At 40.9% G+C, this 12,626-nt stretch overlaps 1 protein-coding gene across 1 annotated transcript; it reads right to left on the reverse strand.

Annotated features, from left to right (window-relative positions):
- Positions 1-8,439: 8,439 nt before the first annotated feature.
- Positions 8,440-12,103, reverse strand: LOC130094694 (tumor necrosis factor receptor superfamily member 14-like). Its single transcript, XM_056261117.1, has 5 exons — positions 11,943-12,103; positions 9,642-9,767; positions 9,385-9,537; positions 8,935-9,016; positions 8,440-8,782 (listed from the first exon to the last, which is right to left on the reverse strand). The coding sequence occupies exons 1-5, from the start codon at positions 12,064-12,066 to the stop codon at positions 8,569-8,571; spliced, it is 699 nt and encodes a 232-aa protein (XP_056117092.1). The 5' UTR covers positions 12,067-12,103; the 3' UTR covers positions 8,440-8,568.
- Positions 12,104-12,626: the final 523 nt, after the last annotated feature.

A 12,626-nucleotide genomic window follows, 5' to 3' on the forward strand; every position in this document is an offset into this window, starting at 1 on the left:
GCCCAAGTAGCAGTGCTTCAAAACCATGTTCGAAACTTCACGAGACCGGCGAGATGCATCCACAGGGTGGGGGATACGCGGCGTGATTGACAGCTTTGACACCAAATGGATATACGTGAAAATCAGATGACATGATTTCACAACTTTTCATTGGTCATTTAGATAATGTGAAGCATGCTGTATACGGAAATGAACCAGGACATTATATCCGTCAAAAAATCTCAAAATCGGCAAAATGGACATACGCGGTTTTCATCGGACAGCGACGATATTCATAATCATTACTTTTGCCGGTTCTTTGTGAAGAACAGCGGTGGCTGTTACTGGCTATTTAAATCTAGTGGGTTTGACGTCTCGCAAATACAATGACGCTGGTAGTGACGATTCTGTCTGACCAATCAGTGATCTGCAGTGTGTTCACGTCACATTTTAGTATCGGTATGGTACGCTTGGAACCTCGACAGAGGTGGTACCATTTAAAGCAAGCCGAAGCGAGCAGTACCGTGCCGTACCATGCAGTGGAAAAGCGCCACAAGTGAGCCGTACCGAGCCGAGCCGTACCGTACCATGCAGTGGAAAAGCGCCAAAGCGTGCCGTACCGAACCGTGCCGTAGCGTACCATGCAGTGGAAAAGCGAGCACTGGAGGACAGTCCTCGCTGCCCTATTTTGTGCCACTTGATATCTTGATATGATATCTTGGCTTTGATTCCGGATCTGAATCTTCCTTTAACAAAGCAAAGTTCTCAATTGGCTGATCTAAAAGGTTTCTTAAAAGAGCACCAATGATTTTTTTTAAATCCATTTCATCAGAATCAAACGACTCCTCTTCCTTGAACATTTGAACAACCACACCTGAATTTGTCAGAATGTTTCCATCAACTTCAACCAGTTCCACAACCTGGTCTTGGACTGATCTTTCCTCCTTTTTCACCTTGAGTTCTTGTTCAGAGGCTTCTGACTCTATAAGTGATGCTTGTGCTGCTTCCTTGTCACTCAGGTGATCTTCCGGTGTATCCTGATTCTTAACTGACTTGTCCATTATTTTTACAAGCCTCAGTTCCTCTCTGAACATCTCTTTCTTATCCACCATGTTTGTATTGTAGTTGCGTTTAGACTGAATTTGAAACAATTCCTCAAGCCTTCCAATAGAAACCCTGTTGACAGTAATGGAAGGGGTGCCAGTATCATTCCTGCAATCACTGCTCTTTTCAGAAGTTCCATTAACATCCCACCCCAATAGGGTTCTAATGGCATAGGGTCCATTACCATAGCTATTTATTACCTCCCATGGCTCCATCACTTGGGACGCATTGGCTCCAATGAGTAAATCAACATCAGCCTCAATGTGTGTAAGTTTCACTCTGTCCAGATATGGCCATTTGGATATTTCCTCTTGCGTTACAATGTTATCTGAGTTGACAGGCATTTCCTTCTGAGTATATACTTCCGGAAGGGAAAAGAAATGATCGTTGTTGATTCCACTTATCTCCAAACCAGTTAACACATTACAAGATACAGACTGCTCTTGTCCCATAGTGCACAGAAAAATGTTAACCCTTTTACCTCTGATGTTCAGTTCATCCATCAGCTGCTTGGAGCAAAATGTAGCTGAACTCCCAGGATCCAGAAAAGCATACGTTTGAATTTTTTTGTCTCCTTTGGCTGATTATACTTGCACTGGAATGATTGACAGAAAACATTTTTCATTACCGGCCCCTGTATGTCCACAAGTTTGTGCAGACACTAGGCTACTCCTTTGCCCCTTGTCCTCCACAACTTGCTTGCGATGTATGTGCAACACTGAAGGATGTGTCTGATTACATACTTCACAGACAAGGCGGTCGTCACATTCCTACTTATATGTCCAGACTTTAAACAGCTGAAGCAAACTCTTTCTTTCAAACGTTTCTTTTAAAAAGTCAAGCTTTTCTTGTTGTGACTTATTTTTAAAAATATCACACCTTTTTAAAACATGATTGTCTTGACAGAACAAGCAAGTTGTGTTATCATTGGTCTTGTGTACGGAATGGTTTCTCAATTGTGATGTTACATATCCCCTTGGAACTGAATTAACATTTGTAACATGTGTAGCAAAACTGTTTCCCTTGAATGTCCTGTTAACTGCACTTGGTTGCTTATCCTGAATGCATCCAAACACAGGATCTGATGCCATCTTTACCTGTCGTTCGATGAAGTACACAATGTGCGAGACATTTGCTCTACCTTGATTCAACTCCATTATCTCACAAGCTCTTTCTCTCCAACGTTCTCTCAATTTGAAAGGCAGCTTCATTACCACTTCCAGGTGCCCACTTGAAGACCCTAGAGATGTCCCCTACTCGGCTCAATCCAGATGGTTGTCGTGCTGGTCCACTAGGGAGACCACACTGTAGTTGCAGCCGTCGTGTGTGCTGACGCGCCAAGTACACTGCAGCCGTTAACGCCGGACAGAAGGGGAGTCACACCACCACATGGAAAGAAGCGTAAATGGATGGAGAAGCATAGTTTACTGTAAATCTACGTCTAAGTGTTGCTTATCTTGGCTAAAGCCGAGTACAAATCAGCATGAAGTTTTAACATCTACTCTCGTGTAATGGAAATCATGAAGATCTGGATACGTCCAGTGACTGCGATGAATAGTGCTGCTGGCAACAAGGGAAAGACCTCGTGACAGCCTGGAGAGATAGCTGACAGGAGGAAAGAGACCCCAATGGGGCTGGTAAGGGTTAGCTACCCTTGTCGGCAGTATCCAGCTCCGTGTTTACAGGATGCTGGAGACACCCGCCCAAGGCTTCTGAAAAATTAAAGAGAAAAATACCCCTAGAGTCTGCGAGAGCGGGGGCGGAATATGACTCAATGTTGGACAACATGGTTAACGACTTATGTCCTTAACGACGGATATGAGTATGGAGAGTAAGACTAGTTCAAGATCTGCAGTTAGTAAAGTCATTGAACTCCAAGTTTGTGTCTGTGGCTGGAGCAAGGCGACAACGGTCAGGGGTTTGAAGGTTCATCAAGGGAAAATGAAATGCTTGAGGGAGAAGGGTAGGGTTGGGTACCGAAACGCGGTGCCAATTGGGAACCGGTTCCGACGTAAACGGTAGTAACCAGACCGAATTAGAACGAAAATTTCGGTGCCTGACTCTCTGTCTTACATGCGCTTCATGAGGCACACACGCGCGCACACACACACACGCACGGTCTCTCGCTTTCTCCCTCTCCGCCGTGCGCGCGCTATACGGCTTGGAGCACAGTCTCTTCTGTCTCGCATGCGCGCTCTTGCTCGCTCTTGATTCCAGGAGATTTTAACTAATTTGGGGGCATCAGTGTAAAATTACGCGTCAGAACGCCCTCTCTGTGCCGATTGTCTGATGCCCATATAGAATCACGCCAATTCGGTGGCTGATGGCGCGGGCGCCGCCTCGACGCTTGCGCGTGCCATGCCAAATCTGCTCCTCAGATTTCTCTGCCGAAAAAGGAAGCTTGTCGGCAGCACGAGGAGTTTGGTAACTAGTACAACGACCAGATAACTTACATGACTGGATCAAGCAGACAAAACATGGGAACCTGGAACCATGTCGACATTAGATTACCCTGGTAGTAATCTCTATTAATCTCCAGTATTATTACATTGTTTGATACAATATTGTTTTATTTGATATTATGTAAATGTGAATTTTTATTTTATATGGGTTTATTTATTATTATCATATGTTCTATTTATATTGTTTAAAGATTTAAGTTAATATTGTGTCCAGTTTGGCCCTGTAAATAATATTGTATTATTTTTTGACAAAGTGTGTGCGGTTTCGTTTTCTTAAGTAACCGGTTCAAGAACCGTTTAAGCACCAGAACCGTTTAAAAAATACCGAGTAGGTACTGGTATCGGATAAAACCCAACCGATACCCAACCCTAGAGAAGGGACAAGGGCCTCGCATTGATCAGTACTTCTTACGAAGTCAGTCAAGTCAGTCGAATGAAATCCAGCGACAGGAAGCAAACCACAGCTCGCAGGATATCAGCACCCCTGTCATAGAGGAGAAGAGGGCTTGCACAGTTGGTGATGAACATATTCATACTTGTGAACCTGGTCAGACTAACCAGCATAAGAGAGAAAAGAACCTCAACGGGCATAGGCCTGGAGTTAGATGGCCAAGAGCTTGTGAGAAAACTGCATGGGACACGTTAAACACAATGCTTTGCATTGGAAAGATTAACTGGTACAGTTAAAAAAAGAAGCTGGATAAATTTGGGGACATCATTTACGCATATGGAAGTGAGAGGTTTGGTGTGGAAAAAAGGAAGGAAAAAGTACAAACTACTCCTGGAATGTCTAGACGGCAGCAGAAAATTGAAGGGTTAGTTAGAGAAAGGAGACAGCTGAAGAAGCAATGGAAAAGAGCAGAACAAAGTCAGAAGGAGGGACTCAATCTCTTACGAAGGGCCATAAAAGATAAGCTGGCAACATTACGCAGAGCTGAGCGCCTACGGAAACGCTACAAAAAGAAGGAACGTGCGAGGGCTAATTTCTATAAAGACCCATTCAAATTCGTAAAGAAGTTATTCACCAGGGAGAAGAATGGCACTTTAAAAGCATCTAGGGTTGAGCTAGAGAGATATTTGGAGAAAACGCATACAGATGCAAAAAGGCATGAGGCTATGTCAATTCCATCAGACATACCACCTATCAACCCACCAGAATACCAAATGGAGGTCTGTGCACCTAAGTGGAAAGAGGTAGAGCAGGCTGTGAGAAAGGCAAGGGCTTCATCATCTCCAGGGCCTAATGGAGTTCCGTACAGAGTGTACAAGAGTGCTTCAGGAGTTCTGCGAATTCTGTGGAAATTGATAAAAGTGGCATGGGAAAAACAGGTTGTACCTAGAGCATGGCGCAGAGCAGGTGGAGTCTTTATACCTAAAGAAAAAGATGCTACAAGCATCAGTCAGTTTCGTCCTATTTCACTATTAAATGTTGAAGGTAAGATTTTCTTCAGCATTATTGCCCAGAGATTGTCCACCTACCTATTAAAGAATGGCTTCATTGACACTTCAGTTCAAAAAGCAGGCATTCCAGGGTTCTCAGGATGCTTAGAACACATCAATGTTATCTGGCAACGAATTCAGTCAGCAAAAAAGGAGAGGAAGGAGCTCCATGTGACATTCCTGGATTTGGCTAATGCATATGGTTCGGTGCCACATGAGCTTCTTTGGGCAGCATTTGATTTTTACAGAGTACCAATGTCAATAACAAATTTAGTGAAAGCCCATTTTGGAGATTTGCAATTTAGTTTCTCAACTCCAAAATTCAGCACTGCGTGGCAATGCTTAGAGGTTGGAATAATGGCAGGATGCACCATTTCTCCGCTGGCTTTTACCATGGCAATGGAAGTAATCATTAGGGCATCAAGATGGGTAGTAGGAGGAGAGAGCTTGGCTATTGGGATGCGACTATCACCAATCAGAGCATACATGGATGACATGACAACCATTACTACAACAGTAGCCTGCACTAATCGGTTATTGGGGAAGTTAACAGATAATATTGAATGGGCACGAATGCAATTTAAGCCCTCTAAATCAAGGAGCATCTCAATAGTTAAAGGAAAGGTAGTAGATAAAACATTCTTCATTAATGGTGAGGCAATACCAACAGTTTCTGAGAAGCCAGTGAAGAGTCTTGGGAGATGGTACTATGGGGATCTAAAGGACACAGTTCGAGTGGGAGAAGTTAGACGACAAGCAGTGGAAGGGTTGAAGAGCATAAACAGCTGTGCTCTACCAGGCAAACTAAAACTCTGGTGCTTTCAGTTTGGTCTACTGCCGAGGTTGCTGTGGCCACTGACTGTGTACGAGGTTTCTTTGACAACAGTGAATAAGCTGGAAGCGTTAATAAGTTCATACATCAGGAAATGGTTGGAAGTTCCGCGCTGCCTCAGCAGAGTGGGACTTTATAGTAAAGGAGTATCGCAGCTGCCAGTCTCTGCTTTAACCGAGGAGTTTAAGTGTGCCAAGGTCAGACTGGAAATGACCTTAGTGGAGTCACGTGACAAATGTGTAAGGGAGCCCCTGTGTTAAAAACTGGTAGAAAGTGATCAGCAAAGAAAGCTGTAGGAGAGGCAAAGGCTGACCTTCAAATTGGGGATATCGTGGGACAGGTACAGCATGGAAGATGGAAGAGGGGGTTTTGGGGTCAGTTTAGCTCCTCCTAAATGGCACAAGGCGGGCCCAGCTCAAAGGAGGAAGCTAGTAGTAAACAAGGTGCGAAAGCAGGAGGAGAGGATGAGGTGTATAAAGGCCATTTCCCAGGCCAAGCAGGGAGAGTGGATGAGATGGGAGAGTGTGGAACAACGCAAGATGGGCTGGCAAGACCTTTGGTCAATGGAAGAGAGTAGGATCAGTTTCCTTATTAGGTCAACATATGATGTTCTCCCATAACCGCAGAGCCTAAACCTCTGGGTAGGAGAGGATCCCTCTTGTCCTTTGTGTTCATCACCTGCCACATTAAGGCACATTTTGACAGGATGTAAGGTGGCTCTTAGCCAAGGTCGGTTTACTTGGCGCCATGACCAAGTACTGCGATGTTTGGCTTTAGCATTGGAAGCCAAGCGTAGTATGACCAATAAGTTGCCGTCTGTTCTAGCAAAACATTACATGCAGAAGACAACATTCCTCCGCCCAGGCGAGCAACCACCAAGAAAAGGTGTTAACACCAATTCTCGCCCAGGACAACTGGAAGCTGCTAGGGGCTGGAAGATGCTGGCTGATCTTGATCAACGGCTTATTTTTCCACCTGAGATTGCCACCACTAACCTACGACCAGATATTGTTTTGTGGTCTGGATCAGCACGCATTATTCAACTGATAGAGTTAACAGTGCCATGGGAGGATGCGGTAGATGAGGCATATGAGAGGAAGAAACTGCGGTATGCTCATCTGGCCACTGAAGCAGAACAGCGAGGATGGAGAGTCCAGGTTTATCCGGTGGAAGTGGGTTGTCGAGGTTTTGTGGCACACTCTACAACCCGGTTCCTCAGAGACGTCGGATTCCGTGGCCAAGAGTTGCGTCGCACAGTAAAGAACTTATCTGAAGCAGCAGAAAGGAGCAGCAACTGGCTGTGGTTGAGATGGAAAGATTCTAGCTGGCTGTGTACAGGGCGCCATGCTACGGTTTCGTAGAATTATTGAAAAACTTGAAGAGTCTGTTGGTTTATTTTGTATAGGTTGTATAGTATTTACAGTCATTACGTTCCTGTGTATATTGCGTGAGTGATGGATGGTTGGGCAGATATTGTGTTTTGCGGTAGGTGGTATGCCATACGGAACCGTTGCCACTGAAACTGCATATTAACGCACCAGTGGGGCTCGACAGCCTTAGTCAAACGGGTTGGCGCGTATGGTTGGGTTGCGGAGAGATTGTGAGATTGTGGTTAAGTCTCAGCAGCAGGAGGGATGTAGAGGTCAGTAAGCTGGGCTGAGTTGAGTGGGGGACGGAGGGGGGTGACTCTGGGACGCCAGAGTCACTGTCGAGCCCTCTTGAGGTGTCGTGGGCTAGTCGACGAAACACTGAGGACGGAAGGTGCCCACTTGAAGACCCTAGAGATGTCCCCTACTCGGCTCAATCCAGATGGTTGTCGTGCTGGTCCACTAGGGAGACCACACTGTAGTTGCAGCCGTCGTGTGTGCTGACGCGCCAAGTACACTGCAGCCGTTAACGCCGGACAGAAGGGGAGTCACACCACCATATGGAAAGAAGCGTAAATGGATGGAGAAGGATAGTTTACTGTAAATCTACATCTTAGTGTTGCTTATCTTGGCGAAAGCCGAGTACAAATCAGCATGAAGTTTTAACATCTACTCTCGTGTAATGGAAACCACAGTTCTCATATTACTAGGCATGTTTAGTTCTTGCATATAAGAGATATTGTCAATGATGTTACAACATGCACGCAAAAACAATGAATATGCATGAAGACCTTGTGCATCCTCAGTCCTTAATGATGGCCAACTGAAAGCCTTTTCCATATATGCAGCTGCAATCTGGAATTCATCACCAAATTGCTCCTTGAGAAGTTTCTTAGCTAATAAATACCCTACTTCTGGATCAAGATGTTGGCAACTTTGAACCAGTACTCTGGGTTGTCCTGTTGTGAATTGCTCCAGAAAATACAAGCAGTCGCTTTTATTGCGAGTCCCTTCTTCAACACTGCGCTCAAAAGCTCTAATGAATGGCACATAGCCTACTGAAGTGGATTACCATCAAAGATTTCAACATTCAACTTCAGATTTTAATTTTTACAGGTTTTCACATTGGAGCTGCAAGTGTAAATGTTCACATACGAATATTTATTGTACAAGTTCTCAAACTCACATCTACGTGCTCTCGAGTATTGCTACTCTTTTACCTTCATATTATTGTGGCAGACAAGTAACCACTAAATAGACTTTATACAAAGTGGCTTCAGAAGTTATACATTTTATCTCCATGTCACTGAACATAAGTAAATCAATTTAATCGTTAGTTTATTAAATTTGTCAAATGGCCTTTTACACTGCGTTGGGAAACAGTTTAAAGATGCAGGTTCAAATCTTGGGGAGAAGTTACACTATATTGATTTTTTGTTTTCTTTACAATAATAACAACAACAACAACAATTATGACAAATAACACCAGACACACTATAATCACCGACAACACAATCAGTAAAGGTGTTCCATTTCTGCACTCAGCATCAGACGTCTGTGTTCCTGACATGACTGTTATTTTGCCAAGAGATTCACACCTGTTAGAGTGAGGAGCTCAAGTTAAACTATATATCTGCAAAAAAATAGCTTGATTTAACCACTAAACTATACTGAAGCAAATTAAAAACCAACAAATGCAAATTTCATTTTAAGAAAGTGTGAAAAATCAATGTTGTAAAATGATACTTACTTTGTATGTAAATTGCAGAATGTACCATCTGAATATGAACCAGCAGGACAGTCATTACACACTGTATCACTAAATTCAGTTCCTATAAACACACAGAAATATAAAGCACTTAAGTTTCAACTCCAGGAGCAATAAAGTAAGGGACAGGTCTCACAGCTAGTGACATCATTGTTCAGTAGGCCTATAGCATCTGGCACACAAAATGAATCAATGCTGCTAGAGTCAAAAGCAAACAATATGTCTGTCATAAGGATCTGTAGTAAATCCACATTCATAGTAAATGGATTCTCTTTTCCATGTGTGATGAAAAGTTGTTAAGCTAATTTGGAACAAATGCAAATGTCCATTTTTACAGTTATTTGATATAAATGCAAGCAAAGTTATTGTTCTCAGATGTCATCTCGGCCTATCAGTTTTTGTGGATAGCTATTTGAATGAAAACAGACTGACCGGTTTGGTTGACATATTGTCCAGGTGAGCAGGTTGAATGTTTCATAGCCTTTGGACAGCTTAAGTGCAGGTCTATACAGTAATAACCTGGCATGGGTTCGCACACTGTATTTGATATTAATGTACATGCCTGCTTTACTCTCAGACCATTACCTTTGACAAGAAAGGAAACAAATGAGTCAGTTGTAGTAAACCTGCTAATGACAAGTCATCTGGAAAAAAGATAAAGAAAACAAGATAAAGTAATTTTTACTCACTTGGATCACAGACTGAACATGGCAGACATTTGGTCAACCCATTAGGACTGTTAGTATAGGTCATCACACGGCACGAATCACATGTAGTGCTTGTGGTCTCATCACAATGCCTATAAACTCGCTTTCCTAGAAAAAAAAATTACCAACACATTATTGATACAAGTCTTAAATGCAAATAACAACTTGTACATATATGTTTTGGCATAAGCTGCATTAATCTGTGTATTTCTGTAAATTGTGTAAACACAGGGTCAGATATAAACAAGTTAAATTTAAGACTTTAAGACCACCTTTTTAATGCAACCTTATGAAAAATGAAATTACATACGTTTATGTAATATTTAATGTAAAAAGAAAACAAAATATCATCACTGTCATAAATGCTATTAATTATTATGATATCCTACAGTGAACGTATCATATCAGCAGATAATATCCCATACAGTCCTATACAGTCACAAAAGCACTGCATCACCGAGATCTTAGGTTGTGTAAACAGTTTATTCTGAAGAAATATTTTTCATCAGTGTTCTATAAGCTTTTACATAGCCTACTTACACTTTTTAATATCATAATTTTTATATCTTTACCTTTATAAAAGGCAATTTTTTTAACCTTATTAAAATATGCATCATCTTTCATGTCAAATTCTTACATTTGATAAATGAATTCAATATGCATTATAGGGCTGTTACCAATTAAATTAAATAATGTACACTGCAAAATTACTACTGCAATAAACAATGTTATGAGATTCATATTTTAAAAACATTTTTGAATATACAAATAAGAAATGTTGGAAGAAATGCATACTTTTAAACAAGAAACTAAACCGCCAGTAGGTGGCGTAAGTCAGTTAATGAGTGCGTTATTGAGTCTTTCACTATTCAGTAACAAAACACCACTACTGCTTCGAGATACGCAATATTCTGCTCTGATCTTTTTGAACTATTTTCGTTGGTAAAACAGAACAAAAACAGTCAATATTGTATCTAAAATGTCAGTAGGCTAATTTAATATCAACTATAGCCTGCTTGTTTAATGAACTATAACATTTGCAATCGTGAGAATATTAGGCAAATAGCTCCCTTGTCATGTTGTTATTTATATGTTTTAATAAAAAAAATCTAAACATTTAGAATTTATATCTCAGTATAGCCTACTTCTGTGAGTTTCTTTGGGCAAAGTGTACTGCTACACTCATTTGTTTTGATTTTTTCTCTCACAGCTTCAACAGCGTTACCAGAAATCAATTATCAATCGCTGTTTATGTAATAAAATCATAATCATTATTGATGCTTCACTGGTTATTTGAGTGTTATTTTAATAATCAACAATATTGATTCTTGACAGATTTTTATTTTATTTATTGTTTTACTTTATACCTATTTTCTTGGACTGCATGAAAATGTATTTATAAAGCTCTGCTTGTCCTGTAGATGTCACTGTGTTCTGCTGGTCAACTTACTAGACTTGTAAATTCTTCAATCAGGACTGAACAGAATGGAATTGATAAAATCTGTATCAAAACCAGCCCTAGACTGGAGTCATGTTGTGTGTACATGCTACATAATGCAATGATGCAGGCTAACACACTAAATGTCAAAATAGATCAGGTCTATAGTGATATATAGATTATACTCTTATATTTAACTTAGACCAGTGGTTCCCAGCCATGTTCATGGAGGCCCCCTAACAGTACACATTTTGGAAGTTTCCCTTATCTGAAACAGGTCTTCAAATACTTAATCTAAGCTGATGAAGCTTAGAACCAGGTGTTTTTGATTAGGGAGACAAAATGTGTACTCTCGGGGAGCTTCCTGGAACATGTTTGGGAATTAATGAAGTATAGATTTTGAAGTCTAGGTCAACCTAACTAAAATATTATATGTGACATAAAGGGGTCATATTATGAAAAATCTCATTTCTGATGACATTGTGAAATAAAAAATAGATATAAATAGAATTCACAACAACTTGGCCTGCCCAGTCATGGGAGGAGAAATTAAAATAGTTACTAAGTTATTAAAATAGTTATGCCAGATGAATGGAAAGTACCCCACATGTGCAGTTTCTGCCAACGGGATTGCACCTGCATGCTTTATATAGCACACTGAAATGCAGTGTCTGGCTATGTTCAGATCAGTCAAAAGTAAAAGATTGTTAATGAGCATAATAGAGATGTTGGGCTCATCAATACTGTTGAGACAGTTTAAAGTCTGATAAATCACATGACCCCTTTAAGTATATGACTTCATCCTCATATGTTGTGGTGATAAGATGAAGAACAGTTGGACTTACCTGGATCACACATTGGACAACACTCTCCATTAATTTCATATTCTGCATTATTACAAGTTGCCATGCAAAGCATGATTTTCATGATGAGTGTTAGTAATGTTGAGAGATTATAGTATATGCACATTTCAGGGGACTAATAAAATCATCTTCACTGGTCCAGAGGTGATTGGAGCTGAAAAAGAGATTTGTGTTAGATGCCTTTCAGAAAAAAAGAGAGAAATTGTGCCAAACCCTAACAACTCCCCAGTGTTCAATTATTAAACGTCTTCAATATGACCAATAGTGCTTTTGTCTCAATACCCACTTGTCATCGCTTTTAAATCCATTTTACTAAAATCATGGGTCTCAAAACATTATGCTTACATGAACGAACTATAGCATATGTGACCCTGGATCACAAAACCATTCACAAGTCGCACGGGTATATTTGTGGCAATAGCCAATAATACATTGGATGGGTCAAAATTATCGATTTTTCCTTTATACCAAAAATCTTTAGGATTTTAAGTAAAGAACATGTTCCATGAAGATATTTTGTGAATTTCCTATGGTAAATATATTTAAAAAATGATCTTTGAGTTGTATAGTGTATAGTTGTATCTCTGCCAAATATTATCCTACTATCGTAACAAACCATACATCAATGGAAAGATTATTTATTCAGCTTTTAGATGATGTATTGGT

This window comes from Rhinichthys klamathensis, unplaced genomic scaffold, assembly GCF_029890125.1.
Source record: "Rhinichthys klamathensis goyatoka isolate OS25496 unplaced genomic scaffold, OSU_Roscu_1.1 h1tg000180l_1, whole genome shotgun sequence".
NCBI classification, from domain to species: domain Eukaryota; kingdom Metazoa; phylum Chordata; class Actinopteri; order Cypriniformes; family Leuciscidae; genus Rhinichthys; species Rhinichthys klamathensis.